Raw genomic sequence first — 17,890 nt, forward strand, 5'->3', positions numbered from 1 at the left:
CATATGGTGAGTCTTGTATCATCGGGGGACGGCCGACGAGAACAAAGTGTGAATGAACATCAAAGGACACCGCCATCTTGTCCGTGCGGCAACGTGGACTTACCATGATCTATATGAGCCGGGAGCGAGTGACCTGTAATCTCCGGACACCTACACGGAGGACATCTGCCAGGTGAAAGCCGGAGGGTCAAATTTGAGGCGCGGCAGCCCTTTTGTTATACTCAGACCACGCGTTATCACGAAGACAATCAACTTTGTTTATCGTAGGAAACGGTTTTCAGTACATTGGTCAACAATTGCATAAACGAGTTTGGATCGTCTGTAGTGGCTCTTTCTGTAAAAAAAAGTGCATAGATAATTATGTGTCCTGACTGTGACAATCACTTAAATTCTCAGGTTCCTTGTTCAGAATCTTGAGTATGAACAGTTTTTCTTGAATCGTTTCAACAGGAGTGGACCTGTGTTATTAATGTTAATATTATTCCATTCCTGTTCTTTATTGCGTGACTAGAAAGTTGAAAAAGGACAGTACTATAAAAAGTAGGCCGAAAGTGTTCTCATTTTAAAAAAGATTCTAACATTTTAAAGGGAGTCTGGCGTGGTCGAGTTAAATAGGGGAGTATGCCACTGCACTGGTAAATGCAGCGTGTGCTGAGCATCCATAGTGCCCACGGTTAAATATTCAAATACCAGTGTGCACACAAATGAATCGCGCGAACTTGAAAAATATACGATTATGATGATTCACCACACTGACAGTCTTTCAGGTGATACATGACTATATTAGATGGTGGCGAACTTGAAACCGAAACGAATCACTATATAGGCTTGCGGCGCAGAAGCGCCGGGCCGGTCTGGCTGTCCGTCCCCACCGTTAAGAAAACAGGAAGACGAATTACCGTGAAGGTGAGAGCCACTACATCCGATCGGGAGCACACTCGACTGACGTTGGTATCCATCCAAGTGGCAATGTTTTCCAAATAATCGCCTTTGTCGGCGTTTCAGGGCTCGCCGCCTGATACAAAACGAGTGTAGTGGAACAAGAGCGTGAAGATTCCCATGAATAATTGAAGACAACGAGGAAAGCTGGAAATAAAGCCTTAAAGGGAAACTGGGCCAGTTTTAGTCATCCCATATAGCATCCGTAAAATGGTTGGACTGGGATCCATACTTAAGACGTAGTTAGGTTGGTGTAGTGGTTATTTCCTCGCCTTTTCACCTCTGCGACCTGGGTCCGAATCCCAATTCGTTCAGCTTGTGGACTGGGTTTTCAGTCCCCGCCTGATTTCGTGGGTTTTCCTCCCACTTCTGTCTTTATTGTCCTTTAATTGGCTAAATGTGCTATTGGATGAACTGAAATAAATAAATGATAGCAAATTCCCAGTAAGCAAAGTACTTTCTTTAGGCCATTGAAACTAAAGCAAAACAATGTAAATAATTGCAGGTACACTGTACATGTAATATTTTTACCTGATGCTTATTTCTATGCGCCTTTTTCAACCCTTAGAGCGAAGCCGGACTTCAGATAATAATGTGTCATCCACTATTGCAAATTCAGTTTGCATTAAAATAGAAATTTTATGGTACAAACAACGGATTTAACCTTCTGTTCCCAATTGCGTTTCATTAATGAATATATATATATCAAAACAAGTGTTGGGCCTTATATACTGGGCGCCGGTGACCCTAGTGAGAGTATGGGGCTGATGCGAGCCAGCTTCCCTTTGCAGCTTTTGTTCCAATCAAAGACGGTTCCTGGTAAAGCACCGCCCTTTGTGTGGGTGATTGACAGCAGAGTGAGACCGCCCATTTTTGGCCGGCTGTACAACTGGTGGCCGACTTTCAGGGGAAACGAATGATTGTGGGAATGGTTACCAGTGAAAACTGGGCTCGCTATTTTGGACGTACGTATGCGCGCAGCATGCATAGAATGCTGTGGGAATGTTGCTGTTCGTACACAAATGAACGGGTTGTATGCAGAATCCTACGCACGCAAAACTGGAAGATAGATCCACTCATCCACTGAACTTCAAAATCGAATTACTATGACCTCGACACGGTGAATTCTCACCAGAAATATCTGCGAGCAGTGCTGCAATGGACATCTTTGCTACCTGATCGCTTGGTTTGATATTTTCGCGTATGTCTGGCAGGTTTCACCACCACGCTATCTTCTGCCCGTGCCATGGGAAAGACGAACAGCAAGAGTATTGGTAAAATTAAACCTCCCGTGGATTTCGGTAGCTTCCACCACTGCACCAGTGACCGTGTCCACTGTCACTGACTGATATCTTAATGTCATGCATGTGTTGTAAATGTACTTCGTATACTCGTAGCTGCCTATGTTGGATTGAAGGTCGAATCAGTATTGGCTAACCGTGGAAATGTCTGTTTTATGTAGACCTGAGTTTTTAACCTTCACTCGACAGTTTTCTATGTTTGTGTTGACCTTCAAGGGAATTCTTTGCTCATTTCCAGTATAGAGCAAGACTAGCTTCGGTCATTGGAGATTGGAAACACAGACAAACGTAAAAAAGCTGTTTTGCTATATAATATACATGTTGATAAAACAAAGTTGCCATACATAATTGCAACCTCTGGGACTGGTTGCAAATAGATGCACATGTGAAATTCTAAGGACTAAGTTATCATCCCTTTTCATTTTACTCACAGATTTTCATTTTAGTCACACTCACAGATGTAGTCTGACCTTACTTTAGTATCTTTTGACTTCAGTGTATGCACCCATGATGACTTTTTTGTCTATCTACGTATAGCTTCAACTACCCCCAGAACTGTGGGGTCCGGCGTCTGCCCTGCTGCCACTTGGGAGTGGGGTCCGACGTCCGCCTGCTCCTACGTAGGAACGGGGTGGACGTCGGACCCCACAGTTCTGGGGGTATAGCTTCAACATGAAGTTCTTTGTATTTGATTAGGGCATGTTCATAGTGCGCTAGGACTCCAAAATGTGTCACGTGATGTGTACATGTTGTATTTGTTGGTTGGCGTGGGGTGATGTTGCACCTTCAAGCAATCCTGTAAAATATCTCTGACTTCCACTTCCAGTCTCCCCACAACTGCAAATAAGAAAGAACATGCGATTGGCTGATGGCAGAAATGTTGGAAAGTTGTGCGTAAAGATTGACAGATCACACAAAGATCGAGTGATTGTGCAGATCGACCAGCATATAGTGAAACCCTGAAGTATAAAAGAAAGGCCAGTGTTAGAGTTGAGAAATTAAACCTTGACTGTCAATCATCATGTGTAAAGTGAAAATATGACTGCCAGTAAACTCTAATTAGGACAACGCCAGGTATTGGATTTTTAGAATGAGTCATTAATTTATACTTTGGAGTGACTCTGATACGTTTTATCTCGTAACATATTTGTGTTTTTTTTTTCCCCGGACCACAGGGTTCTCAACTCTAGGTTTCGCCAGTGCTAGCACTAAGCGGAGGGAAAACCCAGAAGGTATGACACCCACCCACTTGCCTAAGCCCTGCCCTTTTCTCCACTGTCCGACTTTGTCCATGGCACCTCGCCTGTTTAACTTCAATCTCTCTGACATGACCTCTTGGGTGACTTGACCTCTGGGATTTTGATTGATTCTAAACTGGGACTGGTACCTAGACTTGCATGCACTTTTTTGGGTGATAACCATAGTGCTAAGCCATTGAAGGTCAACAACTCAACATACCATGCAAAAGTAAACTGTTAATAAAGCATGTGTGCATAAGTCATTATCCATAAACCATGCATACACAACATCCTGACTCTAATGCTAGGATCAGACCACTAAAATTCATCTTTTAGTTTATTGACCAATATATGATGTTGACAGGAAAAGCTTAAATGCCTACAGTTTATGAGCCTGGAAGTTGTGAATCTAAGTAAATTAGGATTTTTACTGGAGTTTAAGCAAGGGTCCACAAGCTACTGAACTGTTGTGAGTAACCCGGAAGAGTGGCATGTAAACTTCTTAAAAGAAGTCCAGTTATCAGGGTAGACTTTTCTGGGCATGAGGTTGAGCCAAGTTTTCTTTAATCTTTTTTATTCGTTTCAATGCAGTGTGCACATGTGTACCTCCATGGTTATTCCCTGTAAGTCACCTTCAGTGTTTATTTCAAGAAACTGCTTAAATGCTAAAAAGGTCATTGTAACAGGAAATGGTACTTTGTTTTTGAAAAGTTGGATGGTTGTTTATTTTACCTTCTCCAACACTTTCCGACCGAGGCGTGCTTTTATTTTTCTGTCTAGGAGGGTATGTCCTGAGTGGATGTGTGAACAACCAGTTCCAGGAGTCAGACGAGTCGTTGTGGCACTCCAAGGTGGCTCTTCTAGGCTCCTCTGATTCGTCCGAGAAGAGGACAGTTCATCTGAACCCTAAACAGGTAAGTTTGTGGCTGTGTTCTGTCGTGCAGATGACAGTGACCGGGTCATGCCAGGTTGTGACATTGCAATTAGACATGTTACTTTTGGTGTTTGTCTGACCTGGAGCAAATGTGGTCAAACAGAATGTTTGAAGGGAATGTAAAGGCGAAAGTCCCAAATGACATATTTATGTTATTTTTATTCGTGCAACTTTTCCTCTGATCAGCTGATTTCCTCATTTTTCACTTCACACTAATGATATTGAAAAATGAAAAACACTATATAAACAACAAAGTCTTGTAAAGGTTGGAATTTTGTCGTTTTTTTGGTCAAAGTCCTAGTTGCATGCCTCTGTTTTTATTCAGGTATTTATGCTTACGACGTGTGTTCTCATGGGCCCTTGGGGTGTGCGATCAAAATGGGCTAATTTCACCCTGTGAATCTTAACCCTGTCTGCCACGAAGCTTTCAAATTCACCTCCTAGTTTTGTGGCTATTTTGATGGCCTCATAACTGTACGACCAGGCTACAACGACATAGAATTAATACTATTTTAATGGCAATATTGAAAATTTATCGTTGGATTAACCATGTACATGTAGATATCGGTGGATCTGAAATGCCAGCTTTCTAGCCAAAAATATCAGGATACAATGGAGATTTCTAGTGTGAACTATTAGGCGTTGGCAGACTGCAGACAAGAAGCAGCTTCTAGCTCGCAAATGGCTTATCGGTTCAGATGTCAAGGAAACTGTCAAGCTGATTTTCATCCACAAGCTGTGCAGACAAAAATTGTATGGATGGGATATATCGATAGAACTTTATGAGAAGGGAAGTAAAAGTACATGGAATGACATTCTATGGATATGAAAAATTTACACAAAATTGACTGTGCTTGATTGAAACCGAGTTAGTCAAATCAGAGTGATTACTCAGTCGAGTGAGGAATGATTGATCAACTTGGGACAGGCCTCCCTGTGCATGAAATTGACTTCGGCTCAAACACCAGTAGTCCCCCCCCCACCCTTGAAGACTTCAATTAATGTATGTACCATACACAGGAGGTCTGCCATGTGTACAGGCTTCATACTCATTCCATCCCTCCCAAAATGCCAGGCATTTTACAAGGAGCCAACTAAAATGTTCTCACAGCAGGGAGCTGGCTCCCAGCTTGAGAATACATGGATACTACCCAATCAGGCTGCTTTTCAGAACACCCCCTATGTTATTAACCCATATTCCTTCTGACACTAGAGATGGGAAATCGCTGTAAAGGGGCAGCAAGGTTATTTATGATTTCCCATCAAAGGCAGGTTATAGTTTGGTGGGGCTGGTCGTAGCCTCTTTGGTTAAGGAAAAAAAACCAAGTAGATGTGATATATGTAAGTGTGATTTAGGACTTCCCTTCAGAATGCTTCAAGTTTTAAAAGCGTCGTGTGTGATGGTGTGATGTTGCAGTGGTCAAGAATCAGATTGTTGTGAAGTGCATATAAGAACAGAAGATCGTGTGTAGAGATCTTTGTTGAATTGTGCACCAGATTAAGCTTCATTTGTTCAGCTAGGGTGGGGTGAGTGAACGGAACACGCTGCTGCATGATTTGAAAAAAAACGTTTCCTAGTAGGAGACGTGCCTTTGGTTGGAAGGTCTTGTACAGTATGTTGCTATGGATGAAGCTTGTATGGCAGAATTTAATGCAAAACAATGTATACCTTCATACACATCACTGATCCCATTTTCTTTCTTCCCTGGACATTGCTGCCATATGAGCGTTACTTAAACCCCACATGATTACAGGATCTCGCACTCCACATCATAGCTGTACCTCAGGGCTCATAACCGTGTTATAATATCAAGTTTCCAGTTACGGGGACTGAGTTATCACAACTTTGTAGTTTACTGTATCTGGTAAATTGTGGTTTCTGAGAGTAAAGCAGTGGATAGATATCTATAGGATAATAAGGATACAATATGACCTTCATGTGCCATATGATGTTTTGTGGTGTATGCACAGATCATGGGAAAAAAAACTTGCCCGACTCGTCTGCCTCACGTGACCATTATGCTATGCCAACAATTTTAACTTTATAATATTCTGTATCTGATATTTATTTTTCCTGTATGGGTGTTGGCTTGCTATTACAAAAGTCAGTGCCACATGACCAAAACTCATGACAGTGCAAACACTCGGTATATCTGCACATGGTCTGTGAAAGAAGTTATTGAATAAAGGTTTGAGTGTACTTCCCCCCATAAAGTATGTCAGTGAGGACAGAATGTACATGTTATTGTAACTCCTGCCAAAACTGCACCCCTCATCCCCTGGGCCAAGGGACACGTATGGTAACACATTGATATCCAACAATTGAGCATATACATGTAGGTATATTGACCAGTTGCCCTCCTTTTTCAAGAGGCGCCTCATTTGCTTTAATCTTCTGAGAGCCCCCACCTCCAAGAACTTTTATTCACAGAGTAAATGTGTGAAGCACGATTGCAGCTGTTATGTAACACATAACGAATCCACCGTACATGTACCTTCCCCCCCCCCGGCCTTTTGTTGAAAACCGGCCATCTTTCTGGGGTGTGAGGTTTAGGTGTAGAGCAGGATGCCTTTTGTCTGTCGTTAATGATGCTACAGGCCAAGTGGCCCAATCTTGGCAAAGATGGCAGAGAATTACCCATGTGTGCATACACTTTTCATTTCTTCTGCCTCTTAATAGTTTTTATGATGAGTTGTTCACTTATGAAATTATCAGAAGTAAATCCATGTATGTGGCTAGATTACACAGACTGAGTTTTCCATTTTGTAGGTATTTTTTATTATAAGTTGTGTTTGCAAGGGTAAACTGGCCTTGGTGAGGCTCTTCAATATCTATATCTTGGGAGATTCTTTTTCATGTAAAGGATGTTAGCTCAGGAGGTAGCTCTAGCAACTTGCTACACATTCTCTTAGGTTGGGTCCCGTAATGCGTTGATCGTGTGGAATTTACATGTACATCCATCATGTACTGTACATCTTCTTGGCATAAGAGAAGACACGCACATAGCATGGCATCTTAGTGGGCCTTCCTTTACCTTGAAATGCCGTCCTTGGACAAGACCGACCTCTTTTTATTCAGTCAATGTCAGGTTGCCTCTGTGAAACTCCGCCGAGTTCCAAGAAGTTGTCCCAGGCCAAGACAAACAGCTGCTCTGACAGTTTCTTCCCCAAAATAAACAGTCCAAACACCATCCAAGGATGGCCACTGAGGTCAAAATAGGCTTTTTGTTTGCACAGTGACTTACAGCGTGGGTGCATGCACATGTAGGCACAGACTGAGTGAATGACTCAGTTTTGAACACCTCTTCACCAAAATCCTTTGCTGTCGGCATTTGTAAAGTTTTTTAAATTTTGGACCAACTTTACATGTGTAAACTTGTGAAATTTGATCCACCATAATCTGGTCAAAATGTCTTAAATACTGTTTTATTTTTTCAATACATACCGGTATATCTGTTACTCCGCAAGAATAATTACTCATTGCATCTCTCTGTCCACATCGATCTGGTCACTCTCACAATCCTCCTACATCCTTGTCCTCGGCAAAGCATTGCCCTACATGATTAAAATCTCATGTTCTCAACTCCCAACCTAATTACTTAAGAGATGTCTGGCCTACTGTGACATGAGGCCGAATGTTTCCAACAGATTTGTGACAAATTTACAAGCCTTGCCAGCCCCCGCTCCCCTTTCCCCTCGGAAAAAATTTGTTTTCAATTACTTTGTCCCTGGATTTAGAGGAGATATGATATTTGACATGCACCCCATTCTGTCGGTCTTTCTTTACTTCCCACCCTCCTCCGAGGAGACTTCATTTTAGCGATGTCCTGGGGCCTTATTGTCGGTGAAATGGCACCATCGGTCCATTCCATCTTAACAAACTTTAAATTGATGTAACGTGCACACTTAAGAGTTTGTTCCGTTCGGAATTGGAAATCTCCCCCCTCCGTTTACCCAACGAGATCTCTTAAAAAAAATTTAATGCGAGGAAAATAAAAGTGATGAGAAATAGCCAAGAGGGACAAACATGCTGCAAAAGACATTGGACAGATAGATCGCGGTGTTGGTACTGATCGTGCAGCCAGACCACATAGTCCCATTGTCCTCCGCCTCAAAAAAAAAAAGCGCACAACTGAGTAATTTGTGTCGGACTGAATTCCAAGGAAATACCTGCAGGGTGATGCATGGCCAATTAACAGCAGTGGCACCATCATTCAGCAGCCGGGCCCAACAGCCTTTTCCATTAAGGAAAAAAAAAAGAATAAAAAGCGTGACAAATCCCCTGCTGAGAATATTACCATGCGTAGAGACACCATGTCCATTTCATTTTGCCGGAACTCTCTTTGAAAAAAAATTAAGAAAACAAAAACCAACTCAACTGTGATGTTAACATGCTTGACTTCTCTGCAAAGTTAGATGTGGATTTTCTCCTTCCGTGGACCCCCCCTCCTTCAAAATCGTCCCAGGTAGAGCCCAGTTTCCGTCTGATTATGGAAATTCAGGATTTAAGAAGGCAGATGCATTCTCGCTGTGTCGGCTTCCTTTGATATGTATCAGAGTGCAACCTTACGACCTGCCGCCATGCAATCTACATCCTCCATCTCCCTGCCTGCAGGGGAAACACCTTTCAACAGTTATTATTTTAAATGGATTTTCATTTGGCCGGTGAGATGATGACACAAAAAGCAATATGCCGTCCTTTTTGTGGGCGCTCTTCTCTTTCATTGGTTAGGAGGTAAGGGGTCCCCCCCTTGTATTTATGGCGGATTGGAGGTAATGGAAGAGCGAACGGCTGCCCGCTCAAGAGAGACACCGCCTTGTGATGCACTGACGAGGAGATGCGGCGGCAACTTCTGAAGAGGGCCGACAGGGCCGTAATGACCTGTAGCGCTTTTAAATGATTTGTTGCCATGGATTACGGATGTAAGTTGGCCTTTATTTGTGTCAACCGCTGCATGATAACCCCGGCAACTGGGTTAAATTTTCAACGTGCTGTTTGCTCTTCTTTCGTCGTCTTTTTTTTTTTATGGCATAAGATCGCATCCTGTGTCAGGAAGCCGCTCTGAAGGAAAAAGATCTGTTTTCTTTTTTGGCCCCGCTATGAGTGGTTTTGGCTCAGGCACATGGGGCAACCCATGTACATGTGGAAGCAGGCCCTGTCTCGTGTGCACCTGTTGACTGCGTGTGGCTGTGTGATCCACTTCTTAGGCCGCAGTTTCAAAGTTCTGTCCCTATTTATGCATGAGAACAGTTTGACATGTAGAGGATGCAAGTGGTGTCTTGATGGGGTTTTTATAAGGTGGACATATGGCCTGGATCAGTTGATAAATATCCGTTGAGAATGAACTTGAAACATGGACCGCTTACCGATGAAAAGTTTGCCTCAAGAGTGTTATTCCCATTGTTAGTGGTGAACTGTTGGGGCAATTTTTTTTGGTAGTCCACTCCACCTGCAAATCTAATCCAGTGGGGGGGACTCATGTGCAAACTTTGGGTCAGAAAAGGATTGGAGGCCCCCAAAAAACCCATCTTTGTGGGTGTTGCTCTAGAGATAATATTTTGAGGAAAATAATTCATGACATTAGGTCAATAATGTCATTTTGAAGTACCTTACATGTACATGTGTGCATTTTTTCTTTTCAGTGAAGTTGAATAATATGGCTTCGTGAAAGGAAAAACAGGAACTCATTGACTTAATTAACTTTGAATTTAATTGTTCTAATGTCAAGGAGGGTTAAGATTGATTTTGTCTCGGAAGGTTTTAAATAAGAAGACTCACTGGTTTGGCCAAGGGTGACCCTTGATTGGCTCGGTTTGTCAAAGCACTCGAAATTCTGACCTGTTGATTGCCGATGTACATGTACTCTGCCAGGGCTCAATTTAATGAAAAGCTAAGAGGGAGTTTTCAGAGGGAACTGGGGAAGTGGGCCAGTGATTGAGGATCTGACTGGCTGTGCTTGGAATCAGGAGTTGGGGGGGGCGCAGGGGGTCGCTTGCATTTGTACATGTACACATGTATCTGCAGGACTACAGGTTATTTGCCTTGACCTAAATATTCTGAGGGCTGTGATGTGAGCTGACCCTGCCGAGCCTGTTTTTCTTTAGCTATATTCACATTGGATTTTTGAGGGAAGATTTACTGGAGCGGTTGTAAAAATGTGAAATTTATGCTCTACATGTACCTGGTACGTGTACCTGTATGTTGGCATTGCTTGTTTGCGGTCTTTGACCTCAACTTTGTCACAAGGCATTATTAGGTTTGTGGCAATAAAACTTTAAAAGCCCTACCAAAAAGTGTTCTTTTTAGTGACTTTGGAAGTGGGATATAACAGTCAGTCCGCTGCGCACTGATAAGCCTTTCATCGTATGTGCACCGTATACGTGACTTTCTGTGCGTAACCCCATTTGGAATACTTAATGAGCTGGTGAAGATGCATGAAATGTGGACCAAAATGTCAATTTTCTTCGTTGATTGACATCGTTATGAATATTTTCTTTTAAAGAGGTTATTTTGTCATGCTACCGGTAGCAAGTCTGTTTGGAACTTACTTGATATCTGGTGGGTGAAATTTTAAACAGAAAAAAGGCTTCGAACTTCAATAAACTGGCCATCTAAATATGCCAAGATTTCCGTCTTTTTAATTTGACCACTACCTTATTTCACCCTCACGAAGAAGATTTCATATTCCACCGAAAAACTTTCAGTTTGGGGTTGATTTTCACTCAGTCTAGACAGGGCGCAGAAAATTCTAATGATCATCAAGAAAACGATAACGAAATATTCCACCATAACCAGGTTGCAGTCTTCCTGTGCCCTCATGAATCGAAAATGACGTCATTTTAGAAGGCTTTGTTTTAACATTTAATTAATGTATCAATATTGTAGTGCAGAGGAAGTTGTTTTAACGATCGTTTGTTTTGATTCCATTTTTAAAATTAATGTTTGAGTCCCTCGGAAATTATTATTGTGAAATTTGTTATTCATTTGCCTTTTTTTGTCTGACCCAGATACTTGTTGGCAGCATTTGAACGTAAAAAATAAACCCGTTTTTTCCCTTTACTCAGCAGAAAAATATTGCGTATTGTTTGCAGTAAAAAAAAATACACATATAAGCGACAACTGTACATGTAAACGAAGCACATTTAACTTATTTTGCTTTTGATTAGTAAACTTACAAGAGATACCAAAACATAAATTTAAACACTGATATCTTCACTGAAGTTTTATGAAAGAACTGTATCGTGCTGTTTACATCAGTGAACATTTATTTAAATCCAGTATGTTACAACTATAAAAGTATGGGAGATGTGAATTGGGTAACGTTATCTACACGTCCATTTACGAGGGCCTTAGATATTAACAAAACTTGGTCCAATAACTCGGTATTATAACCTGGTCATGCACGCAATGTACCGTTACCAGTTCATGGTTTGGAAGAACCCCTGTCCTGTAGATATCCCTACTGATTTTTATTTTCTCAGTTTTCTAATCAGAAAAATGCCAGTAATGCGTTCTACCGGTACTACTGCAAGTTGATTATTTTTGGGGGGGTGAAAACCTTTGTAGCTCTCTGATAGTACCATATCATACATGTGTAATATTTGTTCATTCACCACCAAACTTTAGGTGCATGGAAACCACTTATCTGTAGTTATTTGCAATTGTGATTTTATTGGCCACTACTTCTTGTACAAGTGATTTACCTTCTGATAAGAAACTTTTTTATGACCTTTGTTCTCTTTTTTTTTTTTACTTGCACTGTGCTGGAGCTGAGGGTACTTTCTGCATATGTACATGTACATCTACTGTACATGCACATGTACAAGTTAGCCTGTGAACTTGTAAGAGAAGTGTGCGTGTATTTTTTTAAAAACAACTTGAATAACATTTTTTGACAATTAAGCTGCATTTTCCACTGGTAGGTAAAATTATCCCCCATGCAGAATGTCCTTGCTTTTTGTGTACAATGTATGTCTTGCTATGAACAAGAACTTTATTCTGATGTTCTTGAATCCTGCTGGGCAGACTTGTACAAATGAAAAGGCCACAAATAGCCCCCCCCCAACCCCAGAAGGCAGGACAAATGATGTCTAATGAATAGTTTCCTGTGCATTGTCCTCACCTACGTTAGTCCACTGGGGTGGACATGTACGCAGCAAGTGGGCTTTTCCAAGAAGGCTTTGCTGAAAGCTGGCTGAGTGTGAATCCATCTACTCCCCCCACCCCACCAGAGGCACTTAAGAGCTTGGGTACATGTAACCTGCACAGCACATGCACATGTATGTACTGTACACAGAGCTGAATAACAAAGGAATGCTCATTGCATGGACCGTGGACAGTACATGTACAAGTGTAGCCCTACATGTTGGCAAGGTGGAAAAGCTGTGCCCAAGGATAAGCAGCACAATACATTATTCTGTACATAGCCATGACGTACCGGACCAACGGTAGCGGTGCATGCAAAGTGAAAGAGTTGTGAAAAACAAGACATTCTTCTGAGAAAGATGTACTTGCATCTCCACCACTTGTGACATACCGGTATCCTTCTGAGAAGGTTTCTTTTACTTTGTCCTGCAGGATTAGGCAGTTAGCAGCATGCATCACACAGTGAAAAGAGAGCTGTGAAAAACGACATATAGGCCTACATGTACTGTAGGTAGGCATGTCTTAGAAAGATGATGCACTTAGTGAATCTCCAGAGGAAAGTTGAGGCTTTCCTGGAAGTCTTAATTGTGTTCGTGTGTACACGATTCAGCACACAAAAGACTTGAATGAGAATGGTGGTTATGCCATTTGCTTCCATGTACATGTACATGTAGGCCTACACTGTACACACTTTCACACAGGAGTGCTAAATGAATGCATATTTTGGCATCTTTTGGATTTGTACATTGTTCCACTGGTATCCGGTACAGTACCGGTACACGATACAGTACCAAATGCATGCTTTGCACAGCTGTACATGTACTGGTATGTACAACCCATTAGCTCAGTTTCCATGCAGTTGATATATTTTTTCTGTCAGAGAATCTGCAGCAGGAAAAGAAATTGAGTCAAATTACAGTCTGCCAAAGCTTGAGTCTGACTAGCACCAGATGGTGGGCCTCTCCTGGGATATGGACAGTGCGGTTGTGGCTTGCTTGTGATAATACAAATTACCTGTGAATCCCTCCCTGTTTGGTACTGAGGATAAGATCAGGAACAAACAGATTAGCTCAGACCCCTTTCCATGTTAAAACATATTCAGGACACCTCAAGCCACAAACCTAACCTACATGAACTAGTAAGGTCCTTTACTTCTCTTGAAAGCCACACCAGCCTCCCTCTGCAATCACCAGGAGCCACAGGGGAGGTGGAGAGGTCATCAAAGGTCAAGGGGTCGTCTTGTGAGAAGGAAATATTGTGTTGATCTTGTCCAAACTGAGATCCAGACCTTCACTGGACGATGAGGATATGCCTTAAAGTTTCCGGGTATTTATTTTATGGAAGGTGGGTTCAAGTTCAGATCAAAGCACCAGCCGGCCCAGTGTTTAACATTCTCCCCTGGCATCTGTAAGCAAACAGCAGGGCCCAGTCTTGATTGAGTGCAAGGGCATCTGTGCTAAGTTCTCCTTGATGAAATGGACCAGACTGGATGATGCCTCGGAAGCCGTAATGGAGGAAGGAGGGGGGGCAAGCTGTGGCAGTTTGAATTTAAACCCAAGACGGCTCTGTCAGTTTGTTTAGTGTGAGTCCAATTAATGAATGCATAGTCTCTGATTGCTGACCATTGCTAAGATTCGTCAGGTTTGGCCCTAGTTAATAACAGCGCTGCCAAAAGAGAAGAACGTAAATGTACATGTACATATGGTTGAATAATATTTGTTTGTGTGTAAAATGGGCTAGAACATGTTCAAATGAAGTACAGGTGTGTGAATGCACAAATGTTGAATTGTACATACAATGTACAGTGTACATTTAGTGGCATTGAAAGGTGTACATGTACACTGTAGGAGGCTTGCCTACGGGTACATGGGAAAGGGCTCTGTTCTTGTGTTGAGCAAAAGGGAGTTTAAATGGACTACATAATGACTGTACATGTACATGAATAAAACCCTTTTAAGAAACGTACATGTACCCCTCAGCGTTTGTAGAACTTCACAGTGTGCCATGGGTAAGGGGATAATTCATTTAGAATCGCTCTGCTTCCGAGGTCAGCTATTCTTGTCGGCTGTGCTACTTTGTTGTTGGAAGGCCAGGGACAGGCTTTTCCCCCATATGTCCCAGGAGGGGCAGCCTTGAAACCTTATATCTCTGGACCAGATCATTACATTAGGCTTGTGCGTCTGTCAGCAGGGCAAAGGGTACAGAACCGCCACCGAGGGATAGGTGTATGTGTACATGACATTGGGGACCAAGGACTTGACTCTGGTTTAGGGATGTAGCGGCCAACTATTACATGTGCTGATGTTGGTGTATACTGCTAGTGATCTCCTGTTCAGTGTACATGAAGCATGGATCTTGCATTCAATACCTACATGAACATGACATGTACCAGTATATGTACATGTACTGTACAAGTACATAGTAGGTACATCAGGTTAGTTTCATGTGTAAAGCTTGCAAGCCAGTAAAACCAAATTGACTGCGTGCATGCTGATCCAGTGACAGTGTGCTTTTCCTCCATTTCTCTGCAAATCATGTAGGCTACATGTGCTTAGGTTTTTGTCTAACAGGCGCTGAAGGGTTGGAAACCTGGACTGGACTGTAAGTTTCAAACTCAGACTCTGAGATGGTTTGATTAAAATGAATTCCACCGCTTTTACCTGTAAATGCTTTTATTTTGCGGTGAAGCGGCGGTATAATTTGTTGAAAAAATGTCAGTGAGCCCCGAGCTGGACCAAGAGAGGGGGCAGTTTTCCTAGCAACGGAGGCTCTTTTGTTTGGAACTGCACTTCGCTTGGTTACGAACAACTGTGAAATGCATCACAGTCACCAGCAAAATGAACACTTACTCCCGACCAACCTGGCTCTGTTCAACCAATGAGGTGATGCTTCTGCTCAAGGTGGATATGTTACTGGCCTGTACATTGAGGGAAATCATCTTTATTAGGAAATCACTCCCAAATGTCCTGATATTAGAAAAAAAAATGAACAGAAATTAATCCATTGAATGAGTCTCTTGCAGTTTTGTGTCTCTTGTCACGATTTTTTTTAAGTGAGGGTATTTTACCGTTGTAATCGTAAAACTTAGATGAAAGTGATCTGTTTTGGTCATTTTTCACCCTTTGATTTTAATATTCAATGGAAGAAATTTAACTCATTACTGAGCATGGGTCCAGCATTCCTTGGCTAAAATCACAGCCCAGGTTCCTTGAACCTTCTTACATGTAGCTGCAGTACGTTGTCCAGGGACTCGTCGTTCCATAACAATGCCTGTTTGGGACTACATAGGGCAGGAAATACCCAGCATGATCTGAGACCGAGCAAGGAAGACCCTGCTGGGCTGGGCAGATTCCCTGGATAATGAACACCCACAATTAACGGAGTACGAATTCCACCGACCTACAGCACTGATTAAAACCATACAGCTATGGGTGACGTGGTAAATTATGACCCTTAATGGGTCAAATGGAGTGTGGGAGCATAAATCATGTGGAGAGGATTTTTGCCCTCAGAAAAAAAGTAGCATTTGTGAAATTCAACATGCACTCCTACTTCCTTCATTGCTTTAAATTTTCTTCCCAATTTCATAATTTCATAGTATGCTATAAATTAAAAGGTGTTTTTGCAGAGCAAAATGAAAAGTCAGGACAGGAGTGTGCTTTACAGTCCATAAATCATGTACATACAGTGTACATGTATATCCTTTTTTTCCTGGAAAATTAATCCCTTCCATTACAAAAGTCATGCTGTGCTCAGATAGTGCCTGATATTCTGAAAAACACAAGAGTTGGAGTCTTCATGGTATTTTGCCTCTGGGTTCCAGCAGATGTAATAAACACGGGAATACCGGTACATTAGTTGAAATGTTCGTGTCGTGGGCAATTTACTAAACATGTTCGTGTACACGTACATGTACATCATGTACAGTGTATCATGCGCCCGTTGTTCGTGGCACTGCATTTGGCTTTGTGCATAATTCAGGCATGAGATTTGTCCGGATTTTTCTGGATTTCCGGGGAAAAGAGGCTGCTAAGGGGAAGATGAAAATTATCGGAATATAACTGAAAAAAAATCAACAAGCAAGGATCTGTAGAGTGAGAAATTGTCAAACTGGAGAGGTTTGAGGGACATGTACCAGTGTGTACATGGTCTAAGGAGGCACTTGTTCATATGTTTCAGTTTCTTCAAATCTCACCTCTGATAGTACCTGTACGGAATTTTGTTTCGTAAAATTTGGATTGCCGTTTACATGCCTGTTCTCATTTGCTAAGGATGACCAGTACTGCCACTTCATTAAATCACATAAGGTAACCGATAGGCGATACCGGTACATGTACATGTAGTTGACGGCGATGTGAAAATGTTCCATCTGCTCTGTCACCGGAGGTACACTGTAGTAGACGTATTCCTAACACTCCTGAATCCTCCAATTGTAATATGAGTTTTCACACATGCTACATGTGCTAGGGAGTAGGGATTAATGAATCATGTCGTGAATTTTGAGGGCAGATTTCCATAGATCCTCTAGTGTGTTTGAAGAATGTGCTCCTCAGTGATTGAATCTCATTTTACTTCGGGTTTTTTTTAATTTTTTATTTTCCCTTTCCAAACAATTTTCTTTTCTCAAGAATCTCGGAGCCAGACAGCATTACCACTGGCATTTCAAGGAGACAACCAGCCATTGTGCAGGAATGTTCTTTTCTTCTGGCCAGAACCTTTTGTTGCCCCTGAACAGCCTTTCACATGGCGCCAGAGGCCAGCAGTACAAAGAGACATTGATATCAAAGCCACACAGTAGCCGTGACCTGAAAGCTATTTCAACAGGAAATCATTCGAGAAGAAAAAAGCGAGGAAATTTGATCAGTGAAACAGCATTTTACAGTCATTAACGTGAATAGGAGCTCTTCTGAAAACACTGGAGAATTGTGTATTCACATCATGTGTCCATGTACAGTGTATATGCCAGACAACATTCCATATTCATGTGCACACAATACTTGTTAATGAGGAAAACCAACAAATCTCACACCTAAAACTGCATTATTATGGAGTATTTATAAGCACCATTGTCATGTACAAACTAACCTTGAGCGCTCTTGTGCACTGAAATAAGATGTGTCTTTATGCCAATGTCTGATATTCACTCTTGGTAGTTTTGTAAGTCCCCTGCAGGATCACATGAGAGAGAACCCCCCGGGCATAAAAAAGTATGCTGTTCATATCACCTCTGGATTGAACATCACACATGCCAGTTTTGCTGTTTTTTTCCCCTGTGTCATAAAAAGCCCTCAAATATTTGATGCTTTCCCCTTAAGAAGCTGAACAAATCGCC

At 42.0% G+C, this 17,890-nt stretch overlaps 1 protein-coding gene across 1 annotated transcript in view; it reads left to right on the top strand.

The window, feature by feature from the left end:
* Positions 1–1,896: 1,896 nt before the first annotated feature.
* LOC110986629 (uncharacterized) overlaps positions 1,897–17,890 on the top strand; it is a 37,872-nt gene continuing 21,878 nt past the window's right edge. The window contains exons 1-3 of the mRNA XM_022248650.2: positions 1,897–2,213; positions 3,416–3,472; positions 4,259–4,392. Coding sequence (XP_022104342.2) covers positions 2,186–2,213; positions 3,416–3,472; positions 4,259–4,392 — 219 coding nt within the window. The 5' untranslated portion in view covers positions 1,897–2,185. The remainder of the gene's footprint in view (positions 2,214–3,415; positions 3,473–4,258; positions 4,393–17,890) is intronic.

The sequence above is a fragment of the Acanthaster planci genome, linkage group LG06 (assembly GCF_054643075.1).
Source record: "Acanthaster planci isolate LZ-2023a linkage group LG06, COTS_SCS, whole genome shotgun sequence".
Lineage (NCBI taxonomy): Eukaryota > Metazoa > Echinodermata > Asteroidea > Valvatida > Acanthasteridae > Acanthaster > Acanthaster planci.